The 22,336-nt window shown below is 50.1% G+C and overlaps 2 protein-coding genes across 8 annotated transcripts in view; one reads left to right on the forward strand and one right to left on the reverse strand.

The window, feature by feature from the left end:
• CDAN1 (codanin 1) lies at positions 1,248-15,777 on the forward strand. Of its 3 annotated transcripts, XM_018054391.1 has the most exons (29): positions 1,248-1,353; positions 1,588-2,075; positions 2,289-2,492; positions 2,689-2,858; positions 2,975-3,088; positions 3,171-3,249; positions 3,664-3,784; positions 3,960-4,069; positions 4,534-4,623; positions 5,543-5,618; positions 6,085-6,290; positions 6,591-6,711; positions 6,839-6,985; positions 7,084-7,250; positions 7,643-7,730; positions 7,976-8,065; positions 8,254-8,308; positions 8,520-8,653; positions 8,737-8,840; positions 9,100-9,258; positions 9,606-9,669; positions 9,837-9,915; positions 10,099-10,247; positions 11,413-11,520; positions 11,648-11,711; positions 11,872-12,053; positions 12,309-12,416; positions 13,151-14,526; positions 14,819-15,777. In XM_018054391.1, exons 1-28 carry the CDS (start codon positions 1,264-1,266, stop codon positions 13,274-13,276), a joined length of 3,693 nt encoding a protein of 1,230 aa, XP_017909880.1. In that variant the 5' UTR covers positions 1,248-1,263; the 3' UTR covers positions 13,277-14,526; positions 14,819-15,777. The 3 variants fall into 3 exon arrangements, with proteins under 3 accessions (XP_017909880.1, XP_017909883.1, XP_017909881.1); XM_018054394.1 differs by lacking the exon at positions 14,819-15,777 and having other exon boundaries at positions 10,099-10,200; positions 13,151-13,194; XM_018054392.1 differs by lacking the exons at positions 2,975-3,088; positions 14,819-15,777 and having other exon boundaries at positions 13,151-13,953.
• The window catches only part of STARD9 (StAR related lipid transfer domain containing 9), a 123,731-nt gene continuing 117,134 nt past the window's right edge, over positions 15,740-22,336 (reverse strand). For 4 of the 5 annotated variants that reach the window (XM_018054387.1, XM_018054388.1, XM_018054385.1 and 1 more), the window contains 7 exons: positions 19,201-19,318; positions 18,940-19,061; positions 18,675-18,739; positions 18,302-18,504; positions 18,073-18,170; positions 17,704-17,862; positions 15,740-17,248 (listed from right to left, as the gene is read on the reverse strand). In XM_018054387.1, the coding sequence (XP_017909876.1) occupies positions 17,147-17,248; positions 17,704-17,862; positions 18,073-18,170; positions 18,302-18,504; positions 18,675-18,739; positions 18,940-19,061; positions 19,201-19,318 (867 nt within the window). In that variant the 3' untranslated portion in view covers positions 15,740-17,146. The remainder of the gene's footprint in view (positions 17,249-17,703; positions 17,863-18,072; positions 18,171-18,301; positions 18,505-18,674; positions 18,740-18,939; positions 19,062-19,200; positions 19,319-22,336) is intronic. The other variant, XM_018054386.1, reaches the window with a different exon arrangement.

Genomic DNA, 22,336 nt, shown 5'->3' on the forward strand with positions numbered 1-22,336 from the left:
ATATTTTTCTAATTTAATGGTTATTGAATGCACCCGGAGGTCACAAGATCAACAGGGAGCAGAAAGTGTTCTATAAATGCAGTGCCACATCCAGAAGTGACCTAGAAAAAGCAGCGCTGGAAGAGAAACTAGGTATTCATTTTCCTCTGCAGACAACAACCACGATTCACAGATGTGAGGAGAGGGTTCCTCATGTAATAAAATTGAAAGTGTTAAAAGCTCTGTTTCAACCCATCATTGTATCGCTGGTTGGAGGTATTTTTCCCTTCTGTGCAGGAAACGTCCCTGTATCACTGGAGTGATTTCTGCTTTGCAGCATCCCCTTTTTCGTTGTCCTTTGAACCAAGGGACCTCTCAGGAGGCTTTCACGCGGGCACTGCTTCACCCTTCCTGATTTGGTTTGGCCTGGAATGTTAGTGCCGTTTGTTTTTCTTAGCCCGGTATCCCTTTCTTGAGTTCCCAGTGAGCAGCAACATCCAAAGAGGTGATTCTCGTATTTTTTGAAATAAGAAAAATTAAGAAATAACAAGCTACCAGAAACTAATCATGTGTATGCCTATTAACTGCAAAGTAGCTGAACTATTAACCTTGTGTAACGTATAAGGGGTAATAAAGACGGCGATTCTGTGTGCAGGGTGGCCTGGGGCACTTTTAAGGGTTGTGGGCTGAGGATCCTAAAAAGCCCTTCCGTCTTAAAGTCTTAATGATCGATCAGTTGTTGGTGAGTGCTGGAAAACGAGTGGGCAGGGGATTGAAAACTCAGCTTTTGAGAAAGGCAAGGTCAAAATGAAGTTTAGCAAACTTTATCGTAACTTCTTTAGGGTAGTGACGACTGAATCTAGAAAACTTGAAAGAAAAGAATGTGCTTATCGTAGAAGACGTAGGCGTCTTCTCCGAAGAATAGTTCACCTTTACGGTCCGGCCGCTCTCCCGGACCCTTGGTCTTCCCCGCCGCGTCCCCGAGTCCCGGCAGGTCACCCTCGGGCCAGGGCGGCCGGCGCCCCGCTTCACCGACAGCAGTACGCTGCTCTTGGCGGGCCACCGGGCCTCTTGTCAGGAACCACGGACCCAGCCAAGGCCCAAGTCGAGCCTCAGTGCGGGGAAGCCCCGCCGGCGGCGGCGGCGGCGGCCCCGGTCCCGCCCCTGGCCCTGCCCCCTCCGCCCCGCGGCCCAACGGTCGCCCAGCGGAGCCGGCCCCGCCCTTCCCAGGGCTCCCGTGGCGCGCCGGCGCCTGCGCAGTCGCCTCAGAGCGCCCTGACCGGGATGGCGGCCGTTTTGGAGTCGCTGCTGCGAGAGGAGCTGTCGGTCGCAGCCGCTGTGCGGTGGATCGCGCGCAGCGCCCAGAGTTCGGAGGTAACAGCGCCGACACGCCCCCAGCCTGGCCTGAAGCTGCTTCCCGCGGGAGATACCGCTCCTCCCGTCCCATTCCTCTAGAGTGCCTGGCTGTCAGCCGGGGCCGAGTGCGCTCCAACTAGGGGCCACTGCCCCGGCCGCCCGCCACCCTCAGCACGCCCTGCGGCCCCGGCTGCTCGCGGCCCCGGGCTGGCAGCTGACTGACTCTCTCTCCCCTCGCCACTTCTCCCTCAGGATGACCCCAGGGAGGCGGCCGCGCTGAGCTCACTTCGGCCACTGCGGAAGGAATTCGTGCCATTCCTGCTGAACTTCCTGAGGGAACAGAGCAGCCGCGTCCTCCCGCAGGGCCCCCCAACCCCCGCCAAGGCCCCGGGCTCCTCGACAGGCTTGCCAGGGAGATCCGGGGGCCCGCCGCGGGGCGGCCGCGGAGCGCGCAACCAGCTCTTCCCTCCGATCGAGGCTTCGAGCGCCACCGCTGCTGACGCCCCTTCGGCCCGCCGTGGGGGCAGGAGGCGGGGCCCGGGGCCGGCCCGCGAGCGAGGCCGCGGCCCCGGGGGCCTGGAGGAGGGGGTCAGCGGGGAGTGCCTGCCCTGGGCCGGGGGCCGGAGGCCCAGGAGCTCTGGCAGCCCCAGCAGCCCCAGCCTCGCGCGCTCTGATCCGCCAAACCTCAGCAACCTGGAGGAGTTCCCTCCCGTGGGCTCCGTTCCCCCCGGCTCTGCAGGGTGAGAATTAGCCCTCATCTAAAATATGGCTCTGCTAGGGGAGTTAAAAAATTAAGGCTGGGTGCTCTGTAGTAGAGCGTGGTAATAACAAGAAAGTAGGGGGTGAAATATTTACGTGGTGAGGGGCGTTTTGCAAGGGGTGCTAGATGTTATGGTGGAGGGGGAGATGCTTGAAGATGGGAATTAGGAAAACCTATGGCTGCTCTTCAACAGGACCAAGCCTTCCCGCAGGATCAACCCAACTCCAGTGAGCGAAGAGCGATCACTTTCCAAGCCCAAGACTTGCTTCACCTCACCCCCAATCAGCTGTGTTCCCAGTTCCCAATCCTCAGTCCTAGACACGAGCCCTTGGGGCCATGGGCTTCCCTCAGGGTGCAGAAGTCTGCAAGAGGAGCGGGAGATGCTCAGGAAGGAGCGGTATGGCTTTGCTGCTCCTGGGGATGTCAGCTTCCTTTGGGGGGTGGGATTTGCAGGGCTTTTCCCTGTGATTAATTTGTCTCCTGGGAACCCTGGGTCTGTTTCCTGGGCTGTGGACATGTCTCTAAGGAACCTGAGTGTGGCTGTGGAGCGGAAGCCATGCTGACTGCTCATGACATTTCTCTTTCCCCGGTAGCTCTAAGCAGCTGCAGCAGTCACCTACTCCTGCCTGTCCCACCCTAGAACCAGGATCTCCTCACCCCAGCCGGACAGGACACCTCACAGCTCAACCCGCTGACCCTGCCAGAGTATCTTCCCGCCACCGTCTGGAGCTGGTTGCCCTTGTCTACTCTTCATGCATTGCAGGTGAGTGAGAACAGAGCCCTGGAATGAAGACACTTGTAGAACTACAGGGTAAAAGAATTGAACTGAGCCTTTGTTTTGACTGGCGTTCAATACCCTGGAGTTTCCTTTTTAACCAGAGAACCTGGTACCAAACCTCTTCTTGGAGCTTTTCTTCGTCCTTCAGCTCCTTACTGCCCGGAGGATGGTGGCTGCCAAAGACAGTGACCTTGAACCAACTCCGGGAGCTGTAGGTTGGTGAACAAGCCTCTTTTTGAGAAATGATGTCTGGAAATGAAATTGTTTTTAACCAACAGCTTGGTACTGTCCTTCTAGATTCCCTGGAAAGCCCTCTGTTCCAGAGTGTCCATGATTGTGTCTTCTTTGCAGTGCAGGTTTTGGAACATCAATTTCAGTAAGTTTCCCCAGCTGAGGCTTTTGAACCTTATTCACATTATTCACTTGATTCTCTGGCTACTTCGGGGGCATGCTTGTGCTTGACACAGATGTAGTGACCCTAGGCCTTTTCCTACATGTAACCCTTCAGTTTCGTGTCAAAGCTATGAATTTAGCCCTTGAAAGAATCAAACTGCCCCCAGTAGTCTTGGTAGCTGACCTTTGCGTTTATTTACTGTTTCTACTTTGCTATCATTAGCTGCTCCACAGGGTCTCGTTTCCTTTCCCTTTATCATCTTTAATCCTTGGCGCATGACTTTTCTTTATGTACCTGCTCTGTGCTCCAGGTAACACACTGTGTGCTGTGCAGATGCCAGCTGCCTATTTGCAGTCTGTCCCATTCTCAGTCATGTGTGCTCTTATCCCTGTACAGCGTTCTCTCCCACCTGGACAAAGGGACATTGAAGCTGTTGGCTGAGAATGAGCGATTACTGTGTTTCTCACCGGCTCTGCAAGGTCGCCTCCGAGCTGCCTATGAGGGCAGTGTCGCCAAGGTAGTGACCCCATCTTAGACATCTAGCCTGGATCTGACCCTTCCCAGTCTCATAATCCAGGCGGCCCAGCTCACACCACTGTAGTGTCATATGGCCTAAAACTCTGGACTAGAATATGGGGATGAAGTTTTCTGAGCGTGAACTCTGCTTTCAGTCCCTAATGTCACTGTTTTAGGTCTCTCTGGCGATGCCACCTTCTGCTCAAGCTGTCTCCTTTCAGCCAGAAACTGACAATCGTGCTAACTTCTCCAGTGACCGAGCCTTTCATACTTTCAAAAAACAGAGGTGATAAGAAAAGGGGACTCTGGGGGAGGGGATGAAGCAGCATTTTCTCCGGGATAGGCAGCCTATGTTGTTTTCATAGAAACTAGGTGTTTGGCACTAACGGGTGTAGTTTAGCACCACCAGGCCCTTCCTAGCAAACATCTTAAGGGCCACTTAGCCTCATTCTCTTTCACACCCGTGGACTCGCACCTCTGACAGTAGCAGCTTTCTCGCAGGTGTAATGACTTTGGCCACAGGGTTCTCAGATGAGAGTGCCAGATTAGCCTTAACTGCCCACAGAAGCAAGTGAAGCATGTGGTGTACTGCTGTCGGGTCTGTGGGATTATCACATAGAGAACCTTGGAGAGGATAAGCAGTGGAGCTGTGAATGGTCCTGTCTACAGTTCTGAGCTAGAGAAGGCACTCCTGAGAATGAGTTAAGCCAACTGTGCTTCAGTTGATCAGACATCTTATGTGTCTGCCAGGGATGTGTTTTACGAGGTACTTCGAGAGTGGGAAGATCGCCATGAGGAGCCTGGCTGGGATTTTGAAAAGGGCTTGGGCAGCAGGATCAGGTATGTGCTCATACACTGATCACTTTTTCCTGCTTCCAGCAGTGAGCAACTTAGTGGTGTTTGGGTAACTGATTAGAGAAAGGCTTCTCTCCCCACCCCGAACTCCTTCTAGCACAAAGCTGTTTTCTGTCTTCCTTAATCTCTTAGTTACTGCCACCTCTGCCTCTACTCAAAAGGGATTTATTTCTCCAACTCCTTCTACTCAGAAATCATTTATACTTACTCTGTGATTGCAAATGATTGATAAAGTGGAACACTCTTATTCCAGGTTGCGTGAGTTTTTGCCTGTCACTGGCTTAGACCCTTTCCAACCTCTATTTTCTCCATCATCTAATCTGACAATACAAGATAACTTTGTGTAGCTGGATAACTAGGATACAGAAAGAATATCCTCTTGTCTGGTGATCTCCCATCCACGTTGGTCATGAAGCTTACTGGCAGTCAGTGTAGACTGAAGAGGAGAAGGGTGGTCTCATTTCATGTTTGGTTAGGTGTAAGGTTAAGGGCTTCCCTGGGGGCTCAGATGGTAAAGAACCTGCCTGCAACGCAGGAGACCCAGATTCTGTCTCGGGGTCAGGAAGATCCCCTGGAGAAGGAAATGGCAACCCATTCCAGTATTCTTGCCTGGGAGATCCCAATGGACAGAGGAGCCTGGCAGGCTACAGCTCATGGGGTGGCAAAGAGTCGGACATGACTGAGCGACTGACAGTTTCAGTAAGTGTCTCTCTAGCCTTGAGGGATCTTGGTGCTAAGGAAAGTATCCTTTACCTTTTCCCATATCCTTGTGCCAGCCAGCTCTGTTAGAAGGCTGCTCAAGCCCCTGGTAGAGAGCTGAAAGTCTCAAGGATTGGCTTATTCTCTCAGATCTTTCTCCCCCTCTTCCTCCCATCACACTCCATCCCTGCCTCTAATTCCTCAGAGCCATGATGGGTCAACTCTCTGCAGCCTGCAGCCACAGCCATTTTGTTCGACTTTTCCAGAAACAACTTCTCCAGGTAATTGCTCCAGCAGGAGATCTGTCTCCAGTGGACAGTATGTATTATAGGTGCCAAGGAATGGCTGGCACTTTGGGACAGGACAGGAGAACAGGCAGGTCCTTGGCTGAAGAGTAAATAAGAGTTCTGCTCTTCCTCTGTGGGCCCCCTCACACACCCAGCTCTCCTGGCCCTCCTTCAGTCCCTCCCTGCTTTCTTGCCCTTGCTTTGTGGTGTGGTAGAAAGAGTGCAAGGTTAGGTCTGGTTTCAAATCCTCATGACCCTATGCAGATGTTGAATCTTAAAATTTCAGTTTCTTCACCTGTAAAAATAAGAATATAACACAGACCTCAAAAAATATATCTATGGCACACAATATAGGGTGGGCATCCCATATTGTTCACTGCTTCCTCCTCATTTTCTTCACCCCTTCTTTCCAGAAAAACTCACTGGTTTATCAATTTCTCTCCTCCTCCCCCTGCCCCAGATGTGTCAGAGTCCTGGTGGTGCTGGGGGCACTGTCTTGGGTGAGGCTCCGGATGTGTTAAATATGCTTGGAGCTGACAAGCTGGGGCGGTTGCGGCGCCTACAGGAACGGCTTGTGGCCCCTCAGAGCAGTGGGGGCCCCTGCCCACCCCCTACCTTCCCAGGCTGTCAGGGCTTCTTCAGGGACTTCATCTTGTGTGCCAGCAGGTAAAGGTCCCCTGTCTTGCCGAGAGTGGGGGCAGAGGCCCGAAGAGGTTTGTGTTCCCAGAAGGGCAAGAGTTTGCTCTTCTTGGCCTGGAATGTCAGCGGGTGGGACTGGGGGATGCCCAGGCTCCTTCTAACCCACACTTCCTGCTTCCATTTCCCTTCTCACTCTCTCACCTGTGAAGGTAAACTCCTTGTTCCTTGACCTCCTGTGTCTGCCCTACTGCCTTTCTGTCTGGAGCACCACCTCTGTTATCCTTCCTGCACCTCTTCCAGTACCTTTTTTCCCCTTTCCCTTCATAGCTTCCAGTTTAATCAGCATCTCATGGATAGTCTGAGTTTGAAGATCCGAGAACTCAACAGCCTCGCCCTTCCTCAGCCTGAGCCTAGTGACGAGGATGGGGAGTCAGACGTGGACTGGCAGGTTAGAAAGCAGAAGAAAGGAGGCTCTGCTTTAGAGGGGAAAGGATATTTTCAAGAAGTCTGTAACAGATGTGGTTTTGTTCTAGAAGCCTAATGCTTAGGACCTCTTACTTCTTGATGGCCTGCAGGGTGAACGGAGGCAGTTTGCTGTGGTGCTGCTCAGCCTAAGGCTTCTGGCCAAATTCTTGGGCTTTGTCGCTTTCCTGCCATACCGTGGGCCTGAACCACCCCCGACCCGTGAGCTCCAGGACTCCATTCTGTCCCTGAGGAGCCAGGTGAATGGGGGCGCTGGTAAGGAGGGAGCTGGGAGGAGCCGCATGGCAATGGCGTTAGAAGGCTTTCCCCAGCGCCTGACTGACCCTGGCCCTCCCAGGTGCCCCCAGTCCTGGACGTGCGAGCTCTGCTGCAGCAGGGGCTGCGGGCACGCCGAGCAGTGCTCACAGTGCCCTGGCTGGTGGAGTTCCTTTCTCTTGCTGACCACATTGTGCCCATGCTGGACTATTACCGCAGCATCTTCACTCTCCTGCTGCACCTGCATCGGTGAGTCAAGAGAGGGCAAGGCTTGAGAAAAGGGTGCAGGGAGAATGTTGCTGAGACTGCTGCTTTTTGAAGAGGGCCAAGCAGCTTGTGCTTCCTGTGTGCTTCCATAGCTGTAGCTGACCCTCAGGGGAAAGGCCAGGCCTTGATCCACAAGGACAGACAGTGGGCAGTTATTTGTACTTTGATTGGCCCTTTTCTGTTCCTACTGTGGCCCAGCTAAGAGTGAGTACAGGTCTGGGAGAGGTGATGAGACGTGGCTGCCTACACAACAGCAGTCCCTTTTAGGTTTCCTTTTGAGAATCACCTTCCCAGTGATAGCTTTTTTTTTTTTTTAACTCCATTCCATTTCTTTCATTGCACAGATTCCACTCACACCCTCATTTACCTTTTAGGAGCTTGGTCTTATCAAAGGAAAGTGAAGGGGAGATGTGTTTCCTGAACAAGCTGTTGCTGCTTGCTGTCCTAGGCTGGCTTTTCCAGGTTGGTGGAATGAGGGTCCAGGTTGGGGAAAGGCGGTATGACTTCTTTGGCTGGAAATGGGCAAAGGGAAAGTGTAGGACTCTAACAGAGAGCGGGACCAGACGCTAAAGGCTCAGAGGAGGAAGGATGGGGTTGCCATAGAGGAAGGTGGCTTTGAACCTGGTTGTCTAAACCCTGGAACCATGAAGTTGGAGGTGTGATGAATCCCTAAAGTGCTGGCTGGCACTCCCCTAATCTTTTGCCAGATTCCCACAGTCCCTGAGGACCTATTCTTTCTGGAAGAGGGTCAGTTGGATGTCTTTGAGGTGGACACAGTAGCCTCAGAGCATGGCTTGGTAAGTATTGGGGTCCAGCCAGAGCCATGGGAACCACAAGAGTAAAGGAGGTAGCCTGCCTGTCGGCGGGCCCAGAAACACAAGCCAGAATAGAGGCTGAAGTCTCACGTAAATCTCTAACCCGACCGCCCCATTTCTGGGAGGAAGGGAAGCTTCCCTTCCCCAAACTGACCTGTTCTCTCCCCCAGGACAGCATGCCTGTGGTGGACCAGCAGCTGCTCTACACTTGCTGCCCTTATATTGGTGAGGATACTCTTCCCCAAGGGTCCTTGGTCCTTGGCCTGCCCCTTCATGAGTACCCAAAATGCATCCCATGGGCCCAGCACCCTCGTACTTTGTTTTGTGCTTAGGCGCTCCCTGATGCCTCTTTCTGTCTATTCCACAAATGCTTAGTCTGGATGCTTGGGAGGGTGGGACAGTTCTGGAACTAAGCACTTGGGCTTCTCTGATGCAGGAGAGCTCCGCAAACTGCTCGCTTCATGGGTGTCAGGCAGCAGTGGAAGGAGTGGGGGCCTTGTCAGGAAAATCACCCCCACCACCACCACGGGCCTGGGAGCCCAGCCTCCCCAGACCACACAGGGGCTGCAGGTAAGGGGCAGGGTGGAAGCAGGGGCCACCTCATGGGTAAGGGAAAGGGAGCCCTTCCCTGCACTGCTCCTTCCTCCCCACAGGCACAGCTGGCCCAAGCCTTTTTCCACAACCAGCCGCCCTCCCTGCGCAGGACCGTGGAGTTCGTGGCAGAGAGAATTGGCTCTAACTGTGTCAAGCATATCAAGTGAGTCTGAGTTGAGGGGGTTGGGAATGAAGGTGTTGCAGGTCCCAGGCTCATTTCCTTATCCTTTTCCCCCTTTTAACACCTGTTGCCAAACTGAGGAAAGTCAGCTGAGGGGTGGGGACAGGGGCCCAGTGGGATGGGGAAGGCTGAAATGGCTAACATACTTTCAAGTTAGTTCTGACCTGGTTTGCTTGAATTTGCAGCCCCTTTCCAATTCAGCCTTTCCAACTACCTCAAAATCTTGCTGTTCCTGCTGCAGGGCCACGCTGGTGGCAGAGCTGGTGCGCCAGGCAGAGTCGCTTCTTCAAGAGCAGCTGGTGACCCAGGGACAGGAAGGAGGCGATCCAGCCCAGCTGTTGGAGATCTTGTGTTCCCAGCTGTGCCCTCACGGGGCCCAGGCGCTGACCCAGGGGCGGGAGTAAGATGCCAGTCTGTTGGGATCCTCTCATCTCCACTCTTCTCTTAGCCTTTGCTTTCCTGTCCTTTTTTTTCTTATATTGTTTATTCCATGTCTTCTCCCACCCTGCTTTTGTCATTCTATTTTTGCCTGCTCTGTAGGCTCTTATCTTGGTTTTTAGAGGTTTAAGGACCCAAGTTTAGAGTCGAATTGGAAAGGCATGTGGTTGGGTGTCCAATCTCCTGGCATCTGGGCCAGAGAGCTGAGCATGCCCTCCCCTGTGGCAGAGCTCTCCCAGCTCAGGGGGTTGGTGCACTCAGGGACCCAGCTGATGTCTCAAGACATCACTGACCTCTGTCTCCTTTCAGGTTCTGCCAAAAGAAGAGCCCAGGTGCCGTGAGGGCACTGCTTCCTGAGGAGACTCCGGCAGCCGTACGTAGGAAGTAGTCCTGGGGTGGTGGGCTGGGCTGGTGGGAGAGCAGTGCTGTGGGGCTGTGTGTGTCAACATGCACATGAGGTGGTGGGCAGGCCAGTCCTGGACTTGGGCATTCACCACTGTCCTAACTTGGCCCTGACTCAAAACTACTTCTGTGTCACAGGTTCTAAGCAGTGCAGAGAACATTGCTGTGAGCCTTGCAACAGAGAAAGCCTGTGCATGGTTGTCAGCCAACATCACAGGTAAGGTCCAGGGAAGGGGAGTGACTGACCAAGTTTTTCGAGTGGACTGGCAGGAAGTTGGAGGCCACTTGGGGGAAGACAGGACTCAGGGCCAGTTGGCAACAGGGAAGGGCAGGGGTTGGCATGGTGAGCCTATGCAGGGCTGCTTTGGTGACCCTTCTCTGTCCTCCCTCTGACTTGCAGCACTGATCAGAAGGGAGGTGAAAGCGGCCGTGAGTCGCACGCTTCGCGCCCAGGGTCCTGAGCCAGCTGCCCGGGGGGAGCGGAGGGGCTGCTCCCGTGCCTGTGAGCACCATGCTCCCCTCCCCTCCCACCTCATCTCCGAGATAAAAGTACACAGCTCCCTACTCCCTTCGGCTCCCCTCCTCCTGCTCCCTGCTCTTTTCCTAGTTGCCCCTCTTTCTTCCTCAGCTCCAGTATTTGTGTAGCAGCTTTCTGTGTTGTCCAGCTAGTTTCCATTTTGTTAACTGAATGGAGTTAGGCAGGGCTAAATGGAATTGAATGGTTTTAGTAATTGCTTTTCTCTGACTTTTGTACTTGAATCACCCAAAAGGGTAAAAGGGAAGAGGGTAGATGTGAAAATTGTTGACTGAGTACATGGTACATAGATGATATCAGGAGTGGAGTAGGGAATGGCTATCTAGTGCAGTAGGAAAGTTCTAAGGAACAGTCATCCCAGTATTGGGACAGTATTTCAGAAACACTCTCCTATGTGGGAGATGATGCTTGTTTGGTTACAGGCAGTAAGAATAATCTATTAGTGCTCTTAATTTGATAAAAAGAATTTATACTGTCTAGAACAGGAATCAGTGAACAATTCGTGGGCCAAATCCAACCTGCTGCTTGTTTTTGTAAATAAAATTTTATTGGCTCATGGCCACTTTCATTCATTGACAAATTGTCTGGAGCTGTTTTCATGCTCTGCCACAGAATTGGAGTGGTTGGGGCAGGGACCTAAACTAGTAACTGGCCCAGATCTGGGGCAGTAGTGTTGTAATAAAAGATTGAAACTAGGGACAAAAGAGGACTGACTCAAGTTCGAGAGTATATAAGACGGAGAAGGAAACTCTCAGCAGCCGTTAGCTACTGGTTTTCAATACACAGATGATTTCTGTCCTGAGGCCTCGACTCTCCTGAGAAAATGAACGGAGAATCATGAGGGACAGAAAATACCGCATGTACGTGATAGGACATAAATGCTTTCAGAACTGGCTTGGTACGGCATCTCGAGCTCTCTGGCAGCACACTGCCCCTTGGCTTACCTATTCCATCTGTTCCCTCTGTCCACTTGGTTGCTTCTCCCAGTTGTGCTGTCCTGCCCTGCCCTGCCCAAGTCCCAAGTCTAAGGGCACCTTGGCCCATCACTTCACCCCAGAGCCCTGTCTTCCTTTCTGCCTCTCCACTGGCTGATCCCCATCCCAAGCCACATTCTCTGTGGCCTCCTTGGCCCTGGCCTGGCCTGAAGCCTTACTCTGCGTCCACCCTTCCTCTCTGCAGGACGTGCTCTCCTTGGCTGTGGGGCCCCGGGACCCTGAGGAGGGAGTTGCCCCCGAGTATCTGGAGCAGCTCCTAGGCCAGCTGGGCCAGATGCTGCGGTGCCGCCAGGTGAGATATGGCATGATGCCCTTCTTCCGTATCCTTGTCTGGTGCCTGGTAATCAGAGCTGCACTGGCCCAGGGCTGCTGCTTGAATTATGGTGCTAATGTCCAGGGTCTCCTGTTTTTCCCCCCAGTTCCTGTGCCCACCGGCTGAGCAGCATCTGGCAAAGTGCTCTGTGGAGTTAGCGTCCCTCCTTGGTATGGCTCCTTTTTATCACAGCCCTCTGTTGCCAGATCCCCCAGTTCTCTGGGTTGGGTACAAGCAAGATTAGAAAACAGCTTTTTTCTGCTCTTCTTCCTCCCAGGGACACATGACCCTGCCTCCACTTCTTAAAGCTTGGCTTTTCTCTTTCCACAGTTGCAGATCAAATTCCCATCCTGGGGCCTCCGGCACAGCACCAGCTGGAGAGGGGGCAGGCTCGAAGGCTCCTGCTCATGCTGCTGTCCCTGTGGAAGGATGACTTTCAGGTGCCAGTTCCACTGCAGCTGCTGCTGAGGCCAAGAAACGTGGCGCTTCTGGCAGACACTCGGCCGAGGGAGGTGAGCCAGAGAAGGTGGATGGGGGCTGGCGGGCAGGCTCCTTAGAAGGCTCTGCAGTCATCTTTTACACCCACTGCCCCTAACATTATTAGCTGCTTTAGTCCCCTTTTCTGGGGCTGTGCTTATTTTCTCCTGTACACTGAGAGAGACTCCTCAGTCTCATCTCCCCTCCTCTCTCAGCAGCTCTGTCCTCTGTATCAGGCTTGCTGTGCAGTCCTCTTAGCCCCCTGAGCTCTTTCTCCATGTGTATTGCAGTGGGACCTGCTGCTCTTCTTGCTCCGGGAGCTGGTAGAGAAAGGTCTAATGAGACGGATGGAGATAGAGGCTTGCCTGGGCAGCCTCCATGAGACCCAGTGGCCAGGGGTAAGAAGTCTTCATATTCTATCTGGAGAGAGAATAGGTGTCATGTCCCTTTTATCCTGAAAGGGGGGCAGGTGATAGGGCCTGGCATCCTGAGAATCTTCCAAAGCTCAGCGAATATTGTGATGTCTTGAGGACCACCCTGAAATGAAATGGCTGCTCTAGGGCACCTCCTTCACATTTAAGTAGCTATTATATGAATGACTGTGTCCATGGAGGAAGGGAAGATGGCAGATAGTGAGAAAGCATGGCATAGCTCTGGCAAACCCCTCTGATGGTGGGGTTGTTTCTGGCCACACTGCTTGTCTTGCAGGGTCAGGGTTCAATCCAGTGAAACTGTGGAGTCCTAACCACTGGATTGCTAGGGAATTCCCAACTGTGGGTGTTTATAATTGGGAGACCCTGGATTTTAAGCTTAGTCAGTCCTTAATGTGATTTAGGGCAAAGTAGTTTCTACATAAAATGGGAATAACTTAGACCTTATAGGGTTTTTCAAGATGAAATAATGTGCATATTAAGTACTCATTAGTGGTTCTGAGCCTCCCAATAGAGGCTCGCCCTGTTGGACTTGAGCATCCTAGAGTACTAACAGGACAAGTCCATTTCCATGTAGAAGGCAGTTGGGAAAAAAAAATACCTAGGTTGTCTACTCACTGCTTAGCTAGGGCTTCATATTTGGAATTGATTAATTTAGAATTATGTGCCTGCTTTTTCAGTCACCTTTCTGCTTATTCCAGGATTTCTCTGAAGAATTAGCAACACTGTTCAACCTGTTTTTAGCTGAGCCCCATGTGCCAGAACACCAGCTAAGAGCTTGTGAACTGGTACAGCCAAACAGGGGAACTGTGCTGGCCCAGAGCTAGGGCTGGAAAGTGTCCCTACTTTAGGCATCTCACCAGAGCGCTGGAACCCAGCCTGACTGTGCCTCAGGAGGAGGCCCCAGAGCCATCCCAAGTGCCCACTGTGACCCGTGCTGCTGTGGAAGTAGCTCAGTCTGTCGTCAGGTTTCCTGCTCACATATGAAGCAAGAGTGTGGCTGCCTGGCATCCCACGGACGGCTCACCATCCCAAGTCCAAGAGGAAGAAGGAGGGGTCACTGGATTCAGGATTATGGTGGAAAAACCTAGAGACTCCAGTCCCGGAGAAGAAGAGTTGGCTTTATTACTTGGATACTAAGTGAAATGACCCATGGGGACTTGTTGACACAAGATTCGAGCCCCACTTGCTGCTACCCCAGTATCTCTTAAAGCTTTGTGGTTTGGAAAATCATGACAAAGGCAACTGACTTCTACTTAACTTGTGAGTAAAGTTAAACATGAATCTTGGGAGTCTACATTTTCTTACCACCAGGAGCTGGACTGCCATCTCCTTAAAAATGTACAACAGATGTGGGGCTCGCCCGACAGAAACCTGCCTTTCCCCTTGCACCCTGCCTGCCTTCAGTCCCGTGCAGGTAGTAACTTTTGACTCTAGCTCCATCCAGGGGCCAAGCACGGGCAGAACACTAGAGCTTTTTAAAATAAACTGTTTTCTTTACTAAGGGCTTCTTGTCTAGTTATTTTCACCTTATTCGTCCCTGTAGAAGGCTGCGAAGTCTCAGGTGGGCTTGGAGGTGGGTATTGACGGGGTAGAGCTGTCCTAGTAGCTTGGCCACTCAGCAGACACTAAATGTTCCCGTATGTGAGACCTGCAAGCCAGAGAGCCTGGGGCCCTTATTAATTCACTGCCAACAGTATTGACTTCTGTGCAGCTCCCTTTAAAGGTTTAAGATGTGTGAAATTTCTACTCACCAGCCCTTAGGATGCTTGTTTTTGTGGGGCGGCGGGAGTTGGGGATGTTTGAGTTGACTCAGAATGGAAGCATTCTAAATGTCTATACAGGGTGCACTGATTCTAAGAAAGCACTACTTTGATAACGTGCATTAAATTCATTCCTGTAAAATTCATGGTTTTTCTACTTTGGCAGTGTGTGCAGAGAGATTCAGTCTCTGCCAGGGAAAGAAGGGTACTCAGTGAACCCTCTTGAAGTGACACAAAATCTGTGCATGTGTGTGTATTTCTTAGGAAAAGTTCTCAGCTGTCAAAGAGGTCACCAACCCAAGGAAGCTACCTAGGTAAGAGGCTCTGGGCCTAAAGAGGTCTGCTGTGTGCCATTACAGTAGGTCCTGTCAGCACAGAAGGGTAAAAATGGGAATGTCTCCCATACCACTCTAGTCACACTTCTGCCTAGTCAGGCTGTGACCCCGCCCTTCCCCTCAGCTCATCCGAGTCCATAAGTTTTTGCATCTGAACCTTTTTTCTTCATCTGTCCTTTGAATCTAACATACTATAGGAAATTCTGAAATTTCTGAATACTTGGGAACCAAAAAAGTTTTAAGAAATGTCTTATCTTTCTGCACCCATCAGGTATGGCTCAACGAAAGCACTGCTCCAGGAAGCTGAGTCCCAAGGTAAGCAGCTACTTCAGACACTCAGCTCCATATGAGGTGAGATAGACACGCAAGCAGGGAGGAAAAGCCTGGAGCACTGGAAGATGCTGAGTTAAAGGCTACTCAGCTAAACAGCAACAGGCCCAATTCAGGAAACAACGCTGGTCTGTGTAAACCTTAAAGGCTTACTTTAGGTAGGCAATAAGAAAGGAATTAGACAGGCAGCTAATGAACTAGTGAACTCATTGGTATTTAGATTCTTTTCCATATGCCTGCTTTCTACTAGTTATCTAAAACAGTGGTTTTCAAAGCGTGGTCTCCAGACCAGCAGCCTCACAATCACCTGACTTCCTAGAAATACAAATATGTAGGCCCCTCCAGGCCTTTAAATCAGAAACTTGAGTGGGGGCCAGCCTGGGGTGTCACAAATCCTTTCCATGATTCTAATGCACAATGATGTCTGAGAACCAGATATCTTAACACCAGCATCAGCTAATGTTCTTGGATCTGCTGACTCACATGCTTGGCTGTGGCTTCTCTAGTTCAGGGGATATGGTCTCCTCGGGGCTGCCTGCCCACATGTTCAGATTCCCACTGGCTCTGTCTCAGAAGCTCCAGTGGTACATACCTGCTAAAGAGCTTCCTTCCAGGGCTCTGTGGTTACCACTGGGTGTGCCAGTGACTGTTCTGGAATCGTCCCTCTTGTTCATACCTGGACTACAGCTGGCAATAGCTGGGAAACTAATCTGGTTGCTCTTTATATGCAAAGCAGTGCTGAGCTCATAGGAAACTATATATGTATAAACTATATAGCTTGAAACTGGGCCATGAACAGTTACTGCCATCATAATCGACGCTGAATTCTGAGCTCAAATGACACACTTAGGCTATCCCAGGGTAGTCTTCACTGAATAAATGTACACACTGGACGTTTAATTTGCAAGTGTTCTGAACTTTTCAATCAGTGGTCTTAATCATATGAAAAGATACGGGAGTACATAAATAGGCTGTTAAATATATCAAATGTTACCAAAATATTAACCAGAAAAATAAGTTTAAAAGCAATTTAAAAAAAAACCTTCAATAATATATAAATAACTTAATTTGACGTAAGAGGGGAAAAAAATCCTGCAAATACTTTCAGAAAAATAAATCTCTGCTGGACTATGCAGAAATTTACCTTTTTACCACATCATCTCAATCCCCATATGGTCACCCTCTTCTACCAAAGATTCTGGTCACCAGAACTGAAGCCAAGAACCTCTCCCACCCCTACCACTTTCAAGTAACCATACAGAATAAAAGCTCAAGTTCAGTCAGAAAACAACCCAGTCTCCATCCCACCCTAGAACAGAAGAGGCTACAGCAGTATGTGGAATGCTCAAGAGCCTGAGGGCTGGAACCAAGCCTTTGAGTGAGGTAAGGAATGGAACTGAGCTTCCTCCTAACAAATCACTTACCTCCTCCAGGAAATCCATTATCATCCGTCTTCAAAAGACAGTTTTTCATCTCTGAAATGAGAGATGCCCAAGCCCCATCCCCAGTCTTCCTCAAGGGTCTGGGGCCCCACTCTGACCCCAAATCTATCCAGCCAACTTCTACAGTGGTTTTTCTCATTTTGCTGAGCTCTGGAGTGGCGGCTCCATAACACAGCACTGGTCAGTACTCCTAACGGGCCAAGACCCAAACGAACGTCCTCTCCTGTGAGGGAAAGGAAGGGGGTGGGGGCAAGGCAAAAATTAATAATAAAGCAATTTGTAAAGATTCAAGGAGGAGAAACAATTCTACATCATTGTTCTGGTTTGTGTAAATGTTTTTTTAAACCATTTTCTGTTTTGGTATTTCCTAACACTCCATCCCACAGTGGAGCTGAATGCTGGAGGCAGATTCTGAGTGCTGGCCGACGGCAGCTTGCTTCTCCACCAGCCCAAGGGCTGCACCAAACTCAGTAAGCACCATGTCAGAGCATTGCCATTTCCCAGCTCTACTGGCTGTACCCAGTCCTGATCCTTGAGTAACCATAGGGTCCCAGAGACAGGAAAAAAGGTGAGAAATCCAAAAAGGTGAGTTGAGCTTCATTCACGCTGGACGGCCAGAGCCAGAAACTCAAGCGCCCTTGCTCTGCAGAGATGCCAGCTGTGACCAAGTGCCGACCAGGTTTCACTGGAACTTCGGGGCGGAATGCCGTCTGCTCAGTCGGCCACAGCAGGTAGCCTTGGCTCTTCTTGCATCAGGATACAGAGAGTAACAAGAACTGCCCCAGCATCTCTGGGGCATCCTGGAGTGCCATCTTGACTGTGAGATGCTAACTACCAAGGAAGGAAGCAAGTCTGGCTATAACCAGTGGCTGCTGTTTGATGAAGGAGCTTAGAAGTTGAGGGGGGAATCCTGGAGCACCAAGTTCTACCTGAAATAAACCAGAGAGGGAAGAGTTAAAGATGCACACTGGGGCATGCTTCGGCCATAAGTAGCTGCGGTGATGGGACAAACTCTGAACTCAACTGTGCACAGTCCTGTACACTGCTGTTCAGATCTAGACAAAAGCTTCACTTTCCAATGCCAAGTTAGGAAGAGGCTGCTGCTCTGCCTTGTAATAACTCATCTATCTCCTGAGGACCCTGGGAACAGCCAGAGGATGAAGGCCACCAGACTCTGAAAATAGCTTTCAAGAAGGTTGGTCAGCTGTGCCTCATTCCTTCCTCTGATTCACCACTGATTTGTGACCCAAGAAACCCTAAAACCTCCAGCTTCAGGCCACAGGTCCTGGGTCCTCAAGGATGTTGAACAGCTTTACAGTAAGCTCCCATGAGGCTGGGGTCAAATCAAGGCATGCTGTGACACCAGCTGCAGGAGGTGGATCACCTGGGCTAAGTAGATGACTCTGGTGATCTCCTTCCCTTCCACAGTGAGGGGCTGCAGGATCCAGGCACTGGGCAGGATCTCCCCTCGGACCATCTCCCTGCTGGGTCTCGGCATGGATGCATCATACACAGACTGAGCTGCCATGACAGACAGTTGCCCCTGGAAACACAGCAGTGTGAGTTCAGCCTATGTAATGTGGCTCCACCAGGGACAGGCTCCAGTGCAGGCAGTACCGTGGAACGCAACCTTCAAGGCCCTCCCCACACACACACCATGTCCAATTTGCCCTCCTCCCCCCCGCAGAGGACGGGATGCCCACAGAGATTGCTTTTCACAACACACCAGCCCAAGTTCCTCCCACATCTTTACCACCAGCAAGGCAGGCACCTCTCTGGCTTCCACGCAGACACAACAGAAATCCCGTGGCTGCTTCAGTGCACACACGGTGGTATTGCACACCAGATACACTGGAGGGGCAGGGATGCAGAAAGTTAGAAGGTGTCCTGTGACACCCCATCATTCTACAGCCTGACACCCCGCTAGACCAAGCCTGAGTACCCAGCCTCCCAAGAGAGCTGCCTCTGTTCCCTGGGCTCACCCAGGTTGATGCTGTTGGTCACCCGCTGGTGCAGCCTCGCTGTCTGGATGGGCTTATGGTACAGGGGCCACAAGGTGGGGTCACTCACAGCTGCCCACACATGAGACAGTGGCTGGGACACCACGCCAGCCCCCAGGAAGCCATGCCGGGTAGAAGAGAACATCTTGTAGTACAGCTGCACCTCCTGCTCCTCGCCCTGATGGCTGGGGGAAACACCAAGGGTGGGGAAGAAGAGGATGGGGTAAAAACTGGGCTCTAGGGTCACAAAAGAAGAGTTCAGGTGAGGGGCTCAAGGAAGCCAGGGTGGAGAAGGCAAAGGAGGAGACAAGGCCGGCAGGGCTGCAACAATAAGACACTGTGCAAAGCAACTTACTTCCAGCCGGCTGCTGCCCGGCAGCTGAAGAGGTTGTTCAGGTTATCTGAGCAAGCAGCCATTACCTGGGGACACAGTGACCACACCCAGATTAGTGGGCACAGTTGGTACAAAGCAGGCCCTTGGATGAGTCCCTCAAGCCAGTGTTTCCTGAATTGCCCCTTTTGTAAAGATAGAGAGCTGCTAAAGAAGCCCTCGTCTGCCCTGTTCCTCCCCTCTCCCTCCTCCCTCCCCACCGAGCAGAGTCTGCTGCCGGAAACCTCACATCAGCCATAGAGAGGTCCACGATGTGCTTGGCCAAATCCTTGTATGAGGAGGAGAAGGAGGTCCCTAAGCTGGACAGGCTGGACGGGGAACAGCAGCAACTGCCCAAGGCGGCTCTGCGGCCTACAATGAATAGGTGGAGGCTCCTGAGCATCAGGGCCTTGGGGCAACACCGGCATCCTGAGGGACAACGAGCCCCAGGATCTAGCAGACCTCAGCCCTGAAGTCCCCCCACAAGGCAGGTACCTGCCCCACTACTCACTGTAGGCTAAGCATTTCCAGGCAGAGCTGGCCAGATTCAGCTGATTGTTCCTCACTGAAGAGCGGCCCCGCACTTCCCCTATCCAGGAGTCTCTGGAATCAGGCAAGTTTGTGTCACCCTGCAGAAGAGAAGATGCTCAGGACCAGAGCCAAGGGAGAGAGAGAGCAGAGCACCAGAAAGCCAGTGCAGAATCATCTCTGCCTCTGAACTGCACAGTCTTCAACATAAAGGCTCCAGTGAAAAGGTCATCCCCACTGGGATTACAGGAAGCTGGATGCCCCCAAGAAGGCAAGAGCAATAGAAACCAGTCCCTGGAGGGTTTCCTTGCCCTTCAAGTCACAAGTTCAAGGTTTCTTGTAAAAGAGTTCCAACAGGGATCAGTATAAACTGGGGCCTGAGAGGTACCAGGGGTCATTGGGTGGGGGGACCCTCTGCCCACTGAAGGAACTGGAATGAGGCCATGGCTGGAGCTGTGTTTAGTGTGAGCAGCAAACAAAGCCCAACTGGGAGGTGGGATGGGGAGGGAAAGTGATGGGCTGTGAAAATCTTGACTTTTAGCCCCAGCCCCACGCCCAATGGCTAAGCCCAAGGTTGTAATGTGGAACCATTTCCAGTCCAGTCACTAAATTGTGTCTTACTCTTTGCAGCCCCATGGACTGCAGCACATCTTGCTTCCCTGTCCTTCACCATCTCCCAGAGTTTGTTTCAAACTCATGTCCATTGAGTCGGTGATGCCAATCCAACCATCTCATCCTCTGTCTTTCTCCTCCTGCCTTTCAATCTTTACCATCATCAGAAAATTTGGAGCCAGACCCCACCTTTACTGCAAGCAGCTCCTCAATGACACCCCCTCGACTTCTGCTGGATCTAACAGGCACTTACCATCCTACCTCTATCATCAGTTCTAACTTTGTGCTGCTTTAAACACAAGAAGAACGTAAACAGGAGGTACTCTCTCCATCTTCACCCTGATGCTGGGAAAGGTTGAAGGTGGGAGGAGAAGAGGGTTGGATGATATCACTGATTCAATGGACATGAGTTTGAGTAAGCTCTGGGAGTTGGTGATGGACAGGGAAGCCTGGCGTGCTGCAGTCCATGGGGTCAGCCAAAGAGAAAGACATGACTGAGCAACTGAACTGACTGACTTTTACATAGTATTACAAATGTGCACTGACCACATCTTGTATATCCATTCTCTCACTGATGCATTCTCTCAGTTCAGTTCAGTCGCTCAGACATGTCCGACTCTTGCGACCCCATGAATCGCAGCACACCAGGCCTCCCTGTCCATCACCAATCTGGGGTTCACTCAGACTCACGTCCATCGCTACTGGTTCCAACTCATTATCACTTCAAATAAGGCTTTAGGAAATAATTTCAGACATGTTCCCTCATAATCTCTGCAAGCACTGCTGGGTCATAAGACTTTATAAGGTTCCTATGTCCCAAGACCTGGCATCATATTACTTTAAGCTGACAATTCAATAGGATTAAACATTTCCATTACCTTTGTAACTATTCCTAAACACTGAAAAAGAAAATTTCAACCTTTTTTTTTTTCTATGAAAAGTATAACATTGATACCAAAATCTGAAATATATTGTAAAAACAAAAACTACAGGAAAAAAATTCATAAATACTGACACAAAATCCTGAATACAATATTAGCAAACAGACTCTGAATGTACATTAAAAGAAGATATCCTAAGTATATAAAGTATTATAAGAATGTATGAATTAATTATTAGCCCCCAGGTCAATTAAACACTCATCTCTAGAGACTCTGAAATAACCTTCTGGATAAAAATACTCTATAAAATAGTAATACATAAATGCCCCCTTAGTATTGCAAAATACATCTGTTTCAGCTCAAATGTTAGCATTCAGCTTAAATGAAGGAAATTGCTGAAGCATTCCCACTGAAGCCTGAAATAAGAGATGAGGATGTTTACTGTCATCACTATTATTTTATTTATGCTGGGACATTAGGTTCATTCAATTAGGAAAGAAGAAAATAGTGGTTCAAAAATTAGAAAAAAAATGGACAAATGATCACTATTGGCAGAGGATGTGGCTGTATATCTTAAAGAAAAAATCAAGGGCACGGCTTCACAGTATGGTAAGCACTAACCACGTGTGTTTACTGACCATGTGAAATGTGGCTAGTGTGACTTAACTGAAATTTTAACATAATTAAATTAAGCTACCTGTGTTAGTGACTACTGTATAAAATGTGGATCTAGAGAATCAGTCAAAAAACAGTATGGGCACAAAATTAATACACAGCATTCAACTTAACTTTCATAAACACAAGAAAACAACCAGACAGAAGACATACAGGAAGAGAAAACCTATTTATAACAGAAATAAAAAAGATAAAGCAAGAAGAAATCTGATATGTAATTTTAGAGACACATGAAGGGAAAGTTTTAAATCATACAAAGGACTGAACCTTCTATATTCTTGTTAGGAAATTACACAGGATAAGATGTGATTTCTCTGTAAGTTGATTTATAAATCTAATATGGTCCCATTTAAAATACTAAGAAGTTTTTATAATTGAGCTAAACAAGCTAATCCTAACTTTCATGTAAAAAACAAAACAAGAAGGAATATACTACAGAGCTTCAGAGTTGGTGAACATGTGATTTGGGGAGGGTGGTGTTTGTGATTTGAAATTACATAATAGAGCAGCACAGGAATACGCTTGTGGTAGGAGGGAGAATTTAAATTTTACTCTATTCAACAATCATTATGGGGGAAGACAAAATGGTGGAGCAGAAGGACTTAACCTTACCTCCTCTCTGAAAACACCAGAATCACAACTGCTGAATAATCATCAAATAAAAGACTGACATATAAGACCAGATGAACTTAATTTATAGACCATTTCATCCAAAAGCAGCAGAATACACATTCTTCTCAAATGTACACAGAACCTGCTCCAGGGCCACAAAGCAAACCTTTGCAAGTTTAAGAAAACTGAAATCATATCAAGCACCTTTTTTGACCATAATACTGAGATTAGAAATCAACTACAAGAAAAAAAAAAACTATAAAAAAACACAAACACATGGGGGCTAAACAATGTTATTCAGTGACCAATGGATTCCTGATGAAATTAAAGAGGAAATAA

Source organism: Capra hircus, chromosome 10, assembly GCF_001704415.2.
Source record: "Capra hircus breed San Clemente chromosome 10, ASM170441v1, whole genome shotgun sequence".
NCBI classification, from domain to species: Eukaryota; Metazoa; Chordata; class Mammalia; order Artiodactyla; family Bovidae; genus Capra; species Capra hircus.

Bases quoted from the DNA above. Each gene is read 5' to 3' on its own strand.
- CDAN1 (XM_018054391.1), top strand. From the start codon at position 1,264: ATGGCGGCCGTTTTGGAGTCGCTGCTGCGAGAGGAGCTGTCGGTCGCA. The intron at 2,493-2,688 runs GTATGGCTTTGC...TTTCCCCGGTAG, and splicing joins GAGATGCTCAGGAAGGAGCG to CTCTAAGCAGCTGCAGCAGT. The intron at 9,670-9,836 runs GTACGTAGGAAG...TCTGTGTCACAG, and splicing joins CTGAGGAGACTCCGGCAGCC to GTTCTAAGCAGTGCAGAGAA.